General features: G+C 34.6%; 2 protein-coding genes across 11 annotated transcripts in view; both read right to left on the bottom strand.

The window, feature by feature from the left end:
- The window catches only part of PDCL2 (phosducin like 2), a 36,088-nt gene extending 32,518 nt beyond the window's left edge, over window positions 1–3,570 (bottom strand). Inside the window, exon 1 of the mRNA XM_015068545.3 lies at window positions 3,391–3,570. Within this exon, the coding sequence (XP_014924031.2) occupies window positions 3,391–3,396 (6 nt within the window). The 5' untranslated portion in view covers window positions 3,397–3,570. The remainder of the gene's footprint in view (window positions 1–3,390) is intronic.
- A 1,971-nt stretch (window positions 3,571–5,541) lies between these two features.
- Window positions 5,542–16,506, bottom strand: part of NMU (neuromedin U) — a 44,039-nt gene continuing 33,074 nt past the window's right edge. Inside the window, exons 7-13 of one of the 10 annotated variants that reach the window (XM_053217350.1) lie at window positions 15,748–15,777; window positions 15,610–15,660; window positions 13,972–14,019; window positions 13,182–13,233; window positions 11,008–11,061; window positions 9,679–9,718; window positions 5,542–5,687 (exon numbers count right to left, since the gene is read on the bottom strand). In XM_053217350.1, the coding sequence (XP_053073325.1) occupies window positions 5,585–5,687; window positions 9,679–9,718; window positions 11,008–11,061; window positions 13,182–13,233; window positions 13,972–14,019; window positions 15,610–15,660; window positions 15,748–15,777 (378 nt within the window). In that variant the 3' untranslated portion in view covers window positions 5,542–5,584. Of the gene's footprint in view, window positions 5,688–9,678; window positions 9,719–11,007; window positions 11,062–13,181; window positions 13,234–13,971; window positions 14,158–15,609; window positions 15,661–15,747; window positions 15,778–16,506 lie in introns of those variants that run through there. The other 9 variants (XM_053217349.1, XM_053217351.1, XM_027057063.2 and 6 more) reach the window with 9 other exon arrangements.

Below are 16,506 nucleotides of genomic sequence, written 5' to 3'. Positions count from 1 at the left end.
TTTGGCAATTGCAAACTATGCAGTCCTTAAAAATCTAAATCTGTTGGGTTTTTTTTTGCCTTTGTTTAACATTCATAGTAGTCTTCTTATGTGATTATTTTGAGATCATATTTCTTTTAAAATGTGGGTGCTTTTGGGGTCAAACTGAAAATTTCCTTCAAAAAGGGTTTGCTTCTGTTGTCAACCAGGAGTACTATTACTTAGTCACTAAACCTCTTAAGCCTCTTTAGAGGCTTATAGAGAAAGTTTCACCCTGAACTTACATTGTACCAAAGGTCAGTGTGTTGCTTTAGTCTTCAGGCCTTGGAGAACCCTTCCTTGCTACCTGGATGTCTTCAAATTCTTTCCATGTCTTCAACTCTTTGCTGCTTCAGCCCTGAATCCTGCTTCTGTTGATCTGATCCTGGCAATCCCTTATCCTGGGCCCTGGGTCCTTTGATCCTTTTTCAGTTAATTTTTGTTAATAATGTGAGCTAGAAGCCCAACTTCATTCTTTTGCATGTGGATGTCCAGTTTGCCTTTCACTTGAATGGTTTTGGCACTGTTGTTGTAAATCGTTTGACCAAAATGTGAGGGTTTCTTTCTGGGCTCTCTATTCTATTCCATTGGTTCATATGTCTGTCTGTCTGTCAATACCACATGGTTTTGATTACTGCTGCTTTACATACACATATACTGCTACTATATTTTGAAAACAGATATTGGGTCCTCCAATTTTGTTCATCTGTTAAAAGACTGTTTGGGCTATTTTGGGTCTCCTACGATTTCATATGAATTTTAAGATGTGTTTTTCTGTTTTTACAAAAAATGTCATTGGAATTTTGGTAGGAATTACACTGAATCTGGAGATTGTTTTGGGAAATATCAACATATTAACAATTTAAATCTTCCAATCCAAGAATATGGAATGTTTTTTACTTATGTGTTCTTTAATTTAAGCAATGTTTTGTAGTTTTCAGTGTACAAGTCTTTTGCCTCCTTGGTCACATGTATTCCTAAGTATTTTACTCTTTTCGATGCAAATATCCAGGCCATTGCTTTCTTAGTTTTCTTTTGGATTATTCATTATAGTGTATAGAAATGTCTTAATCAAATTTTAAGCTCACTATGTCCTGCAGATAATTTCAATCTAGTCTTTTATTATTTTTTTAAACTAATAATCATAATTGTTTTGGAACCCGTTTCTGATCATTCTGATAACAAAAGTCTCTACAGGTCTGTTTTTGTTGGTTCATGTTCATGGTGCCCTGTTTCCTTGTGTGCTTGGTTACTTTTGACTGATTTCGGTTTGCTGTCCTTGAGAACTTACCTGAGGGAATTGTTCGAGGTCTAAGATAAAGATATATTCCTCTACAGAGGAGTTTTTATTTCTTCTAGTCATGTATAGACACTAAGGTATTTTTACGTGTGTATGTATATACGTATATGACTAATATATATCAAATTCATAATTTGAGGTTTGCTGGACCACCCAGACAATATAATTTAGGTTGTAATCCATGTGATTTCCGTATTGGGCCACAACTTCTTGGGAACAGGTATTATTCCCTTTCTTTTTCTCCCCTGTTTCACTAAGCATCAAGACAACTTTCCCTGAATTCTCCTGAACATGAGTTTATCTCTTGTTCATACTATTAGTCTTCCATACTTTAGTGGACAATACCCCTTTGGTTCCTTCTCTGTGGATTACACCCAGGACCAAAACACAAACTGCTAATGAGTTCAGAGTAAAAGAGGTTTTGGAGTTCTGGAAATCCATTTACCTGGTTTTCCAGTTTCCCTTCAACTTTGGTCTCATAGTTTCTTAGCATCATATCCTACTATCGTAGTTTCTTACTCCTTGATGCTTTTAAGGAAATATGTTTTACGTGTTAGCCAGTATTTTTACTTGTACGCAGAGGGAGAGTTGGTCCAAATAATCTAGCTCACTATTACCAAAAATTCCAGCAATACCTTATTAAAAAAACTCCCTCTGTACTTGACATCCCCTACCATCTTCTCTTTTCTCCTTCATGGTTAAACTTCTTGAAACAATTGTCTATATAAACTATAACCACTCCCACTTCCCATTAACTCTTCAACCCACTCCAAAGTTAGCTTTTGCTTCTAATACTACCAAAAGTGCTCTAGATAATGTCACCTACAAGCACCATCTTGTTGATTTTTATGAATATTCATTGTATTTGATCTCTTAAGCAGAATTGGAGAGACTGTCTCATTCCTTTCTTGTTAAAATGGCCTTTCTTGATATTCATGATACCACATTCTTATGGTTTTATGTATACCTTTCTGCTCTTCCTTAACTGATCTAGGAGTTCATCACAATGGGATTTAACAGTAAATGCTCTTTAATTTATTCTTCTCTTCAGTTTTAGAAATTATCTATGAAATTTCTTCTAGTAGAAATAGGTACCACAATCTCTGTGTTAAAACTACTGTGGCATTTATCATACCACAAATGGTTACATCTGTCTCCCTCTTATTCCCCCCATACTAAGCTCTTTTAGAGTAAGTCCAGAACTAAACATAACACTGAATAACTGGATGTCGAGTAAATTGATGAATAAATGAACAAAGGTTAACGTGCTGTTAACTTCACTCAATTATATTTTGGCTAACTTCTTGAAGAGCAGGTATAAATCCAGACAGATTCACAACGTTTTTACAGATTGGATAAAATGTATTTGCTAGGAATCTATTATTAACATAAAAGGACTATTCATTAAAAATTATGTGTAATTTATGTTCAAAATATTCTAATAACTTACACAGTATATGCAAATAAAAATAAAATATGCAAAACAAGAGAAATTACAGTGGTTTTAATTTGGGGGAGCAGGTGGGAAGAAGCTGTTTCTGAAAGTCAGAAAGTGAGAATTTTACTCTGATAAAAGAAGAAACAAAGGCACAGGCTTCGGTTTAATAAGGAAGCGTTAGAGGAGCAGCCTTCTAAGGAATAAATGGAAGCCTAACAGAGCTTTTTGCAATCAAGTAGGAGAAACTCCAGGGACAGCTGGTCTTTCTTGAGACAGATGCAACTCCTGGGTTTCCGTTCTGATCTTTTTTTAAGGTAGCGGAGCAGAATGCTTAAACTGAATTACACTTGGTCTACAGTTGCTGGTCTATTTCTCAAGTGAGAAATAGTGCAGCAGTTAAGATTTCCAGGATGCAGGCGTAAAATTCAATCCCAAACAACTCTAAAAACTTCTCCAGAGACAAACGAAAGTCTTGAGCGTTGAGAAATGGTATTCTCCTGGGGGTCAAATCTTGACAGAGACGCACACAAAACGTAGCCCTTGCCGGAACAAACGTTAGAACCCACCCGCTGTGGGCCTCCCTCCCCGTTGGTGTTCACTCTAGGTTTAGCCGGGGACCCCTGTGCGTGCCCACCTGCATGGTGTTCCCCTTCGCTCGTCACGTGGCGGCGGTGTCTTCCTGACACCCCAAGTCTCCTTCAGGTTGGAGGCGAGCCTGCCTAATGCCTAGCGGTTTCCACCGCCCGGAAGAGGGGGCAGGAGGGGGAGGGGAGGACAAGGGCCTCCTTCGCTGGTGCACCCAGCGCGGCTCAGTTGCCGGGCAACGTGGAGGCGTGGCCTAGGGGCTGGCTGTGAGAATGCACCAGGTCCTGCCTGGGGCCTGTGTACTGAGTGGTGCCTTACCTGTTAGTACTGGTGCTCATATTCCTCCCATCCCTCCTTCCACTACCACCAAATCGGCACGTTGTCTCAGAGCCTCTGGCACCCTTCAGCTCCTGAGTCCTGTCTTCATGAAGAAAGAACCAAATCCTGGGGAGAGAACCCTTCAGAGGAGCCCATAGACTATATTTGGATGGATTTTAGGGGACCACTAGCTCACAGACCCCAATTGTGCATCATTTCGTCGTATGCGTAGGTTTGTGTTGGGGGTCTTGGGCGTTTAGGACCAGAGCTTTCATCAGATTCTCAAATGGTTCTCCACCCCTATCTAAAAACCCACTGTCTTAGAAGACAGGAGTTCTGACTTTACGTAGAAAGCCTAGACAGGTGGATTCCTTGGTGGTTAGGTTAAGGAAAGGGTGTTTACTGGTAGCTGCCAGGAACGTGAGGAAAACATTTGATATTATCACCAAATAAGGTTATATACATGGTCACAGAGATATACTGGTAGGATTTGGAAAAGAAGAAAAAAATGTTTTTAGTGACACAATTTTAAACTCGGGTTCACTATTAGACCGCTCCACCTGTAGTGCCCGGTTAATATTTAATGAAAATCCTATACTCCTGGTAGCCTATATGTTTTGTTGTGTTTGTATATAAAATATTAATTTGTTAAATATAAAATATTGTAGAACATCCCACAATTTTTGTAACCATGTTTTGGTATTTTTTCTTCTTCTTCCTTTTTCTTTATATCCTGGGAACCCTAAAATGTAAATAACCTAAGTCTCTCTGTATTTCTGAGAGGCCTGAGGAACTGCTGCTTAAATTAATATTCAACTGGTTTTATTTTGACCATCCAAAACCCTAGCTAGTTGAGTTACTAATCCTCCCTATTCTAGAGTCACCCTCCTCTAACCAGCCAGCCTGCTTTGTGGTGGAGGAGGTTATCCAAGAGGGAAGTGAGAAGGGAAAAACCCAGGGGAACCTGAATGGAAATAATCTCAACCTCCATCTGAGGTTAATTCTGTGTCCAATAAGCACTAATTTGATGTAAAATGTTTTCCAAGTGTGTTCATGATCCTCTACTGGTGACACTGTTTTCTTTCTGGTAATGGATGACACTGGTTGCCTTTCAGATGTTGCAGAGTAAAATGACTTATTTTGAGATAAGTTGAACACTACTCGTTGGTAGATAAAGCTAACCCCCTGATATGTTTGTAGTAATCAGATATTTATTTTACAGCAGATAAATCAGAACTTGCTTATTGGACTATTTGATGGATCATGGCCAACTTCAACTAGTGTAGTTTTAGTTGGTATTCACATTCTAAGAGAGTAAGTTACTGGACACTATGGTATTATAAGAGTTGGTGACTTTGTCACTGATGAAATCCAAATAGGATAAACTAAAACAGCTCATTAAAAGTCAGCTCTCTTCTGAGTGCCTTTAATAAAAATAACAAAAGAGCATGTGTATCGGTACAGTTGACTCTGAATAACACAGGGGTTAGGAGGGTCCTCCCATGCATCAAAATCCTAGCACAACTTTTGACCCTCCCCAAACTTAACTACTAATAGCCTACTGTTGACCAGATGCCTTACCAATAACATAGTCGATTAACACATATTTTGTATGTTATATGTAATATATGCTGTATTCTTACAATAAAGTGAACTACAGAAAAGAAAGTGTTATTAACAAAATAATAAGAGAAAATACATTTACATTACTGTACTGTATTTTTTGAAAAAGTCCTTGTATAAGTGGACCTTGCAGTTCAAACCCATGTTGTTCAAGGGTCAACTGTACTGTCAAAAGCTTTAGGGATCTAAGGAACATCATTATGTACAGCTTTATTATCTAAGAAAAAAATATTTTAAGATGTTTTTAAAATTGTTGACAAATTAAACATTTTATAATCTCAACCAACTTTTATTGAGAATGTTTACAACACAGGGATTGTCAAATACAGTAAGTTTAGCAAGGATTGTTTTTGAGAAGAAAACAAAATGTCAACATTTTGCTGCTTCTGTGGAAAATTGTTGGTCCTGTATAAAAACAAAAATTAAGTTTAGAGTCAAGTATAAATGAGTCTGTGAAGGAGGGTAGGCAATGTTAGCATACAGACATTTCTATAAATATTTCTTCATGTATGATAAAATTGACATCAGGGCCATTTCTCAGCTATTCTTCAGTCTGTATAGTTTTAGTTATTAATCTCTCTCTGATAGAACACTCGTTCTATGTGTCTGTATTTCCCAAAACTTTATACAGTATTTAACTATATAAAAGTTTCCTAAAGCTCATTGATGCCAGTAAGATCTAAGAATAAATATTTTAAAATTTGCACAGTTATTCCTCATTTATTTATTTCCTTTTGTATGTGCAATTAAATCAAATCCCATTTTATGTCTAACCATTTTTTAAAATGTCTAACCATTTTCTAAGTAAATAGAAGTCATCAAGACAGAGAAAGATCTCAGATAATCAGATGAAAAAAAAACCCAAAAAATGACTATTGAGCTGTTTATTACAAAATACAATGAAATCTTAAGTTAGTCTGTGTAAACCCTAATCTTGAAAACAACCCAAATAAAGCAATTTTTGTCAAATTCAGAGAGAATTTTTAACTAAATTAACCAAATCATGGATTAATTTCCATTTCACATTTGTGAAGACTCTACCACTTGGTTTGGTGTTAACAATCACAGACATTTTTTTCAATTAGTATTAAACTATTTTTTGTCCACATTTTGTAAATATCTCTATCTTTGTAATATTATAAAGCATAGCATCTTTTCCATTGACCCTTTGGTCTTAGCTCCTTAAAAAAATAAAAAATTAAGAATTTATTTGCTCAGGGGCACCTGGGTGGCTCAGTCAGTTAAGCATCTGACTTCAGCTCAGGTCATGATCTTATAGTTCTGAGTTCAAGCCCCATGTCAGGCTCTGTGCTGACAGCTCAGAGCCTGGAGCCTGCTTCGGATTCTGTGTCTTCCTTTCTCTCTCTGCCCCTCCCCTGCTCACACACAAATACTCTCTCTCTCTCTCTCTCTCTCTCTCTCTCTCAAAAATAAATAAACCTTAAAAAAATTTTTTTAAAAGAATATATTTGCTCATATTTCTGATGTGAATATAACAGGCCTTTGCTAAAATAGGAATTAATGCCAAATATAGTCCAAAAATTTAAGTTCCTAATTTTGCCCCATGAGCACATTAAAATTTTCTTCACTTTTTCAATATTTGTCTCTTTTATTTCTTTCGTATGTACTGAATTGGCTAATGCATAAGAACTACATTAAAATAGAGGTAACAGAGCATCCCTGTTTTGTTCCTGACATTTCAATAGAAATTCTTCAAAGTGTTTTACTATCAAGACTGCTACTGACTTTGAGACCATTATATAAATAATGTTAATAAAGATTCATCTCTTTCTAGAAGATGTTCTTTTAAAACATCAGAAATTGGGAACGCCTGAATGGCTCAGTTGGTTGAGCGTCTGACTCTTGATTTTGGCTCAGGTTATGATCCCAGGTTGTGGGATTGGGCTCCATGCTAAGCGTGAAGCCTGCTTAAGATTCTCTCTCTCTCTCTCTCTCTCTCTCTCTCTCTCTGTCCTCTCCCAGCTTGTGCACGAGCTCTCTCTCTCCATCTCTCTAAAATTAAAAAAAAAATGGAAAAAAATAAAATAAAACATCAGAAATTGATGTGGAATTTTGAGATGATTAAATAATTTTTCTTCTAATGGTGAACATATTGTAAAAGAATTCCTGATGTTGAACCATCCTCAGTTGTTGGAACAAACTTCACTTTTTTGGAGTTATATAATTTTTAAAATATACGGCTGAATACAATTTACTAGTATTTCTTTAACATTTTTGTATTGATATTTATAAATAGGATTGACCTATAGTTTCTTTTTATATACTACTTTTATAAGGTTTTGGTATTAGTATTTGCTGGCTTCATAAAAAATATTTTGAGATTTTCTTCCATCGCTGAGCTGTAAAAGTTCAAAATCCGTTGGTCTAGTACTTTTGAGCAGGGAGTTTCTAGATAATGTTTTCAATTTTTTCCAATGGCCATTAGTCTGTTCAGATTTTTTTTCTTTCTTCTGAAGACAATTTTGGTAGTATCTACCTTACCAGACAATCCTCCATTTTATTCAGGTTTTCAAATGGGTAGGCACAAGATTTGCAAAGTACTCTCTTATGGTTTCCATTTCTTCTATATCTGTTTTAATTTCCTTACTTTCATTTGTATTTTTGCATGTTTATGGTTTCTCCTTTTTTTTCTTGATTAGGGTGGGCCAGTTAGGCTAGTTTATTTTATTTTATTTTTTGCAAATAATCAGATTTTGCTTTACCAATTATTCTGTTTTACTATTTTATAATTTATTAATTTCATTTTTCATTTTATAATTTTCTTCCTTTTGCTCTCCTGAGGTTCACCTTGTTGTTGTTTTTTAACTTTTTAAAGTAAATCCTTAATTCACTCGTTCTTTCTTGCTTGACAGTATTTAAAGCCTTGTATTTTCTACTGAATATGGCTTTGGCAGAGCCCCATAAGTTTTAACATGCAGTGTTTTTATTATCTCTTTATTTTCTAGATATTGTAAATTTTTTGGTATTATCTTCATTAGTTAGAAATAGTACATTTTGATTTTTGTTTTAATGAGAAAGTATTAAGAAATTTAATATTCTTAAGCTAACTATGTATTTAAGGGTTGAGATGGTGATATGAAAAATATATTTGCAAAAACATGCTAAGCACAAAATCTGCATTTAAGATTATATAAAGTTAATAGAATATACTTTTATTTGCATGGTGTAAATTTATCAACCTGCATTGGGTTTAATTTCAAAATTCACAGCCTAATAAGATACTAGGATTAACAAATTTATTAAATATGTAGGGCTATCCAATAGCTATGAAATGTCTACTATATCTCCAACATTGATGTGGAAAACTGAGTCCCAAAGTAGAAGTCATGCTCTCATGTCTTCCCACATTTTCTTAGTTCTCTAGAAATGGTAAATTACAGCTTTTATAAAGAATCTTTGAATACAGGTCACTTGGAAGACAGAAATGCATTCAGTCTGTAAGTTCTGGCCCATTATGGTGGACACTGATCATCACAATAAGAGACAACCTCTGACATATTACTTGCCCAATAAATGATGATAAGGTCAATGTCTCTGAAACAGTGAGGACTATTGTGGTATAGTCTTCATATGAAAATGTTGGGGTTCAGGGGGGAATGGTCAGGAAAAAATTCTTGAGGCATCTTTTGTGCAAAAAAGGGGGTTTCATTCAAACACCGACAGGACCCGTGAGCAGAAAAGGCTGCATTGCAGACGTGAGGAGTGGCTGATTATATACTTTCAAATTGGGAGGGGGCTAGGGGTAGCGTAAGTCTCTAAGGAATTTGGAAGCAAGATTTCCAGGACCTTGAGGGGCTAGCTGTTGTTAGGAAGAGGTCATTTATTACTGTCTAGTAAAACCTTAATCATGAGACCCTTCAGATGTATATCAGGGGGCCATATGCTTGGAGTATGGTCGCTAACATATATGTCTGGAGGGGGTAGAGATGAAGAAAATTTCTAAAGGAATTTTTTTATGTTAAAGGAGACTTACAGGATCCTGGAAGTGAGGTTAATGTTAAGCTAAGATTCTCTTGCCTTTAGCAAAGTATTGACATTGAGGCAGTTGAGTTCCTAGAAGAATGTCACTCTGCCTGTCTCAAGGACTTGTCAGTGGGCTCTAAGTTGTAAGGAAATTTAACTTTTTCTTTTGCCTTTGTTCCCTACATCAGTCTGAGGAACACATGGCAGCATATCTGTCCCTCAAATATGGACATTTTCCATCATATAAAGCCCCCACGGCCCCTATAATTGTATGTGCATTATTAATATTAATATTATTAATGTTAATGTGCACACACAATCAAGTAATAGAAATATACTGATCAAAGCTTAATTTGTGAATATCTGAAAATGACAGAAATTTTCAAACTGGGTTGAATTGTGAAGCACATACCATTTTAAATGTAACCTTCTGACCTTCTTCCATTGCGTGGCTAGAAAATAATAAATTAGAAATAAATCAGTAAACTAAGGAATGAAGTTAATTTTCATACAAAGCAACCTAATGATTTCGATGGGTATTATTATTTCTTCTTTTATCTAGTTTGCTCATCTTTCCATCCGTTCTCCACTTCATTGTTAGAGTTAGTTTCCAAAATGCAAATCTTACCATATAGCTCTTCTTAACTTAATAATAAAGTTGAAATTCCTTAGTTAATTATTTCACTAGTTAATTCATGTTGATTCTTCAAATTCAGCTTTTAAAACCTTCTCTGTACCTCCTCCACTCTCTGACCTGGGTTAAGTGCATTTCTTTTAGAAACCACAGCCCTGTGGGCACCTGTGGGCTCAGTAGGTTAAGCATCCAACTCTTGATGTTGGCCCAGGTCATGATCTCAAGGCATGGTTAGTGAGTTTGAACCCTGAGCTGGTCTCTACACTGACAGCACAGAGCCTTCTTGGAATTGTCTCTCCCTTTCTCTGTCTCTGTCTCTGTCTCTCTCTCTCTCAAAACAAATTAATTGATTAAAAAAGAAAAGGATATGAAAGAAAAGAAAAATAACCCACAGCCCCTGAATTGAAGGTGCATTTAACATAGTAATTTGTATTTGTTTATTTATCAGTTTCCTGTATTAAGCTGTAAACTCTTAGAGTATAAGATGGAATCCTATCTATCTGCATACTTCTAACCTTTGGAACATTGCCCAGCACCCAGTAGAAATTCAAAATATAGTTGCTAAATAAATGAATAAAAAAACATCTCTGGTAATGTAGTAAGGATACAAACATTTTTTTGGCAAGTGTAACTACTTAGAAAGAAACTCACATTTCACAGACAATTTGGACATACAAAACACTAAATACAATTACAAAGTTTTTCTACTTACAACCTCTAATATAGTTGATTGTTTTACTTTTAAAAACATGAAAATAGTCATAATTCTTCCAGTATCTCCTGAATCAAATATTTAGTAAATATTTCTTTGGAACTTAAGGAATAATGCATCTTTAAGATACTCATTTTCTGCACACGAAATTTTATAGAACTAAACTGTTTAATGGGTGAAATTTGGGGTATTTACAAACATGCAGAGTGGATTAAAGAAAAGATCAGAGATACCATAACATTAAAACAATACGGTGGTGGAAGAAGTTAACCTCAGACTATAATACCTGATGTCAGATATCTATAAACAAACTTCAACTTAGTGTAAATAAATGCACAGGGTATTTTTCAATTTTAATATTGAATGCTTTTTTTTTGAATACAGTATTTGCATACCCTGAATAAAAACTGTCTCCGAACTTGGCTTGCAATAGGACCTTGGAATTCTTCCTGGAAGAGAAAATGAGGGCATTACAAATCAACTAACAGTAAAAATAAGTGAAAATTCTTCTTGAGAGTATAGTGAAGCTCAAAGGTATTTTCAACGATCATAATTAGACAAAGAGGGAATCAAGGGCTTGAGTACATAATTCATACCAATAAGTAATCTTTGTATGTATACCTGAAGAATTTTCAACTAGCAAAATCGCCAGGATGTTATATTTTAAAATAATTTCCTAGGGGTGGCTGGCTCAATTGGTAGAACGTGCCACTCTTGATCTCAGGGTCATGAGTTTGAGCCCCATGTTGGGAATAGAGTTTAGAGTTATTTAAAAAATTTTTTTAAATAACTAATAAAATTCCCTTATCAACATAACAGCTTCTAGGAAGTTCATCAGTTGTATCTATATTCATCGGTAAGTAGAATGAGAAATGACAGTTCATAGATAATTAACTATATTTAATTTTGTTTGAATGAAATATTTCCTTTAAAATACATACTGTATGTGCTAACACTTGAACAGGGAACATATAAAATGGAATTGTGTCAGAGCTAAAATACACTATATTTCTATAAGGAATTGAAATTAAAATTGAGGGACAACTTTGGTAAACTATATTTATTCAATGAGACTTGAGTAGAGATTTTCCCAATATAACATATTCACAGATATTATAATGAAAAAAATACCAAATGGAAACAAACAAATTATTCAAAATGGGTATATTTTGAAGTACTTCTTTTCTTAAAACACTTCATTTTTAGGGGCGGCCGACTTCAGCTCCGGTCATGATCTCCCGTTTCACAAGTTCGAGCTCTGCATCCAGCTCTGTGCTGACAGCTCAGAGCCTGGAGCCTGCTTCAGATTCTATGTCTCCCTCTCTCTCTGTCCCTCCCCCACTCAAGCTCTGTCTCTCTCTCTCTCTGTCTCAAAAATAAATAAACATTAAAAATTTTTTTAATTGCATTGTAAACAATGGCAAAAATATTTAACATTTTATGGTTTTCATAAAATTGGTTATTATAGCTTCCTATTTTCAACAATTTATTATAAAAGTGTCAGGATGGCAATCACTAGGAAATCTGTCATCAAGACCTTTTAAAATTATTCTGTAATATAAGTATAATCATATATTTAAATTCTAAGAAACAGCCCTGACAGCTATTAATATTCTGAAATCCCTTATTGATTTGGGGTACCTGGATGGCTCAGTCAGAAGAGAATGTGACCCTTGATCTTGGGGTCATGAGTTCGAGCCCTACCCTGGGTGTAGAGATTATTCAAATAAATCAATAAACTTAAAATAAAAATAAATTCTGAAATACTTGCTTTACAACAAATATATCTTAAATTCTCAATATTTTGTATCTAATTCTCATCCTGACTATAAACTCTCCAAATTACTTAATATTTAAAATATACTTATAGAGGGGCACCTGGGTGGCTCAGTCAGTTAAGCCACCGACTTTAGCTCAGGTAATGAACTTGTAGTTCGTGAGTTCGAGCCCCCATCAGGCTCTGTGCTACAGCTCAAAGCCTGGAGCCTGCTTCCCAATTCTGTGTCTCCCTCTCTCTGCCCCTTCCCCTCTTGTGCATTCTCTCTCTCTCTCTCTCTCTCTGTCTCTCAGAAATACTAAATGAAGAAACTTTATTTTTTAAATGTTCACATAGAAACTATATATTTATTTTTATATAAGAAAAGTTATATATATTAAAAATATATATATTTATATATTCTATATAAGACATATTCCATACAAGATTCTATATAGATATACATATCTATCTATATATTTATATATTCTACATATTAGAAATATATATATATATTATATAAGAAAAAAAAGGCAGGGAAAAATGTAACTTAAATAGTGGCAAAATTTAAAATCTTCAAGCCCAAACACACAGGTCTTTTTAGTCTTATTATTTAGAGATAGAACTGCACATAAAAGAATTTGGGAAGTAGGGATAAAAAAGATGTAGGTTTGGAAGTGAGGATGTCTAGCAAAGAACATTTAAGAAAAGTGTTTGAATACACTAAGATCTGAAAACTCATTTTCTTTAAGAACACAAAACATTTCACTACCAAAAATCTGTTTTAAAATTAGGTGATATACGCTCACTTACTAGCATTGTCTTGGGAAAGATCTTTATTCTGAGTTGTTTCCCCTTTAGTAAACTGGGGACAAGAGTTGTGTATTAACAGAGTTGCAAAAAGAATAAACTGAGGTAATATAAGACTTAAAACTGTAATGCATCACAACAAAGTAAGGCATCACTTAAAATAATACCTAGAAACTTTTATCATCGAGAGAGTTAGGATTCCTTTTCAATGACAATAAAAATGCCACAATTTCTAGTTAAAAATGTGTTAAAAGTCAGTTGTATTCATCTTAAACATAGATACTGGATTTGGGCCATATTTTTAATTTGAAAAACCAAAGTGCCTGCATTTAATTTCTGATATATTTACTTCATGAGCCTTACTCTTCCTAACATTTTAAGACTTGGATAGAAAGCTTACTGTCCTAGCCAGTTGCCAACCGCACACGGAGGGCAATGAATTGTCCTCCATCTTTCCTCCTATTTCCTACCTAGTGACTAGGCACGCTGCTGTGTCCTCCCTTCAACCAAGAATAGGTCTCCTCCCTGGGAGGGTCACAGCCCCGGAAGGGAATCTAACCCCAGTTTTCCTCATTGGCCCCCAGCTTGAACCCAAAGGGACATAACATGGGGAGGGGGAACAGTTCTCTTCTTCCTGAGTGAAAACAGTTCTGCCAACAGACGCTCTTCCACAGGCCAACTGGGTGTTTATGTTGGGCTTAGCCTGAAAAGGAGGACCTTACAAACCACCACGACTGGGAATTACTGGTCCCACAAAGAGCGGCAAGGCAAGCATGCGGTCTGTGTTACGTACGTCCAGTCTGAATCTCTTCGTTCTTCTTTCATGCAGGTGAGGAACAAGCTGCAGTAACGGATGCACGACAGACGACTGAGAGACACGAACACACACACATGATGAGCACAAAAGCTTCTCGGCATTGAGCATAAAGACGGTTTCCTACTTGTTTGGTTTTGGTTTTGCTTTTACCCACTGTACTTGCTCCAGACCAAAAAAGAACGAGAAAGGTGTTAGGTAATACAGCCCTTGGAGAGCACTTCAAAGAACCTGGAGAGTAAGCTAAGACACTGAATGAAATATGGTAGCTCTATGCTACGTTGAAGAACACTGTTCTTAGGGCGTCAGCTCCATCACCAGCTGCCAGCAAGAAGACCATCCACCTGCAATTCTCAGAGTCTGCCTGCTTCCAGACTTCACGCAAAAATGATTTGGACAGAGGAAACCTACTCTGTGAGAATCAGTTTTCCATTATGAAAATGTATATCTGGAAGATTCTCCTGTACACACATCTGGTCATCTCCTTTACAAAATATATATTTTGTTTAAAAGTGAACATATGGAACAAGACAACAGGGGACACAAAAGGTGACAAATGTGTCATCGAGAGTGAAAAATGTGACTAAGATACATTTTCTCAAAATGTAAAGATGCCAAGTGGAAGAAAACGAAAGTACATCCAAGACATGTAGTTACCTGAAACAGTTTCATTTTAAGGGCATGGCTTGAATTGAACCTTCTCACAAATATTAAATTCATTTTTCAAATGGATTACTTTAAACCCTACAGAATGGTTATTTGTTAATCAATTCAATCTGTATTTGGCCTAAAGCCAGTATAACCTAACTTTCAACTCCTCATACATAAGAATATTCCATATGCTATTTAAAACTGAGTTTATATTACAGTTATCTTTCCACAGCTCCTCATTCCCTAAATTGGTCCATGATAGTGAGTCACAATCACAGAAGGAATACTATAGATAAACAATTATTATTAAGCACTCTAGATTAAAACACCAGAATAGCATTTTTAAAATCCATTCATATAAAAAGAAAAGCTACTACTAAAACTGCACAATTTAGAAGTAAACTGAATTCACGTTACTGGTATCCAGCTAATCTTAGTAAATTCTCACATTAAGAGCCTAGTTACAAATAAGGAGACCTGAGGAATAGAAGTGGATATTTCTATTAATGACATTTTCGGCAATCATCTTTTAAAATAATTCTTAAAATGACTTTGAATAAATCTGTTTTATCCTTGCACTAATTGATATCTAAAGCAATATGTTTTTCTTAATCATTTGCACTTTTTTTTTTTTTGCCTCTAGAATGTAGATTTCATGACAGGAGGGGATTCTTTTTTAATTTTCTATTTTATTCACTGCTATATTTCTAGTACCTAGAGTTGTGCTTGGCACATAATAGATACTCAGTAAATAATTATTGAATGAATGAATAAATACATTTAAAACACATGTAGTTAAGATATAAAATAAATTAATGTGTAATAAATATTAAATTCCATTTGTTTATCCACATATAAACTTCTAAAGTAAAAAACATGAATTTTGATCTAGCTTATTAGATAAACTGTAAAAACAGATTAAAAAAATACTAATGATTACTAATATGAAGTAATTCTACAACTTACCACAACATTTGAATTGCCCAACTTCCGTGTCTTCGAATAATGAAATAAGAACTGTTAAAAAAAAGTAGTGAGATTTACTATAGACGGTTACTGGTTTCTTTTATTTTTTAGTGTATATATTTATGGAAATCACCTTACCCTTTTGGTATTATCTTTTTCATCTGTTTCCTGTTGAGAAAAGAGAGAAATAAATATTCTATTATATGTAACATATTATAAAATTATACATAAAATACTATATTATTATATTATACTACACTATAGTATATTATAGTATACTATAATATATGTAGTATAAAATTTGTAACATTATAAAATTATATCACATAATTTTTAAAAATATGTGACATGCTATATATAAACTATAATACTGAAATTGGTTAAACATATATTGCTCTAAAAATAAATGGGAAATTAATTGGATATTGTTTACAAATAAAGGTGTGAACAAAGTTCTCTACTATAGCATTATTCATAAGAGTAAAAAACCAGAAACATCCTAATAGTTCAACAATGGTGAAATGGAAAATTATGGTATGATCAATCACATGATAGAGTACTCAGAGAAAAAGACTCTAAGGAGTCCTATCAAAATACAATACTTGTAGTAATAAGATTATGAGTTATTTTTGGGTTTTTTTTCCATAAACTTTTCTATAGTCCTCTCTCCCTCCAAAAATCTATTTTTTTTAAGAATGAGTCATATTCCTTTTTGTTGTTCCTTTTTGTTCTCATTTGCTTTTAATACAAAAAGAAATTCATGGATAAACACCATTGTCACTTCTTTTATCCTAATCAGGAAGAAAAGTCAATGAAATGTTTTGGAAAATAACACCACTAAAAACACCAAAAAAAAAAAATATATATATATATACACATATATATGTGTGTGTGTGT

This window comes from Acinonyx jubatus, chromosome B1 (genome assembly GCF_027475565.1).
Source record: "Acinonyx jubatus isolate Ajub_Pintada_27869175 chromosome B1, VMU_Ajub_asm_v1.0, whole genome shotgun sequence".
NCBI classification, from domain to species: domain Eukaryota; kingdom Metazoa; phylum Chordata; class Mammalia; order Carnivora; family Felidae; genus Acinonyx; species Acinonyx jubatus.
The sequence above is the reverse complement of the archived record's forward strand: the minus strand, read 5'-3'. Positions and strand labels throughout refer to the sequence as shown.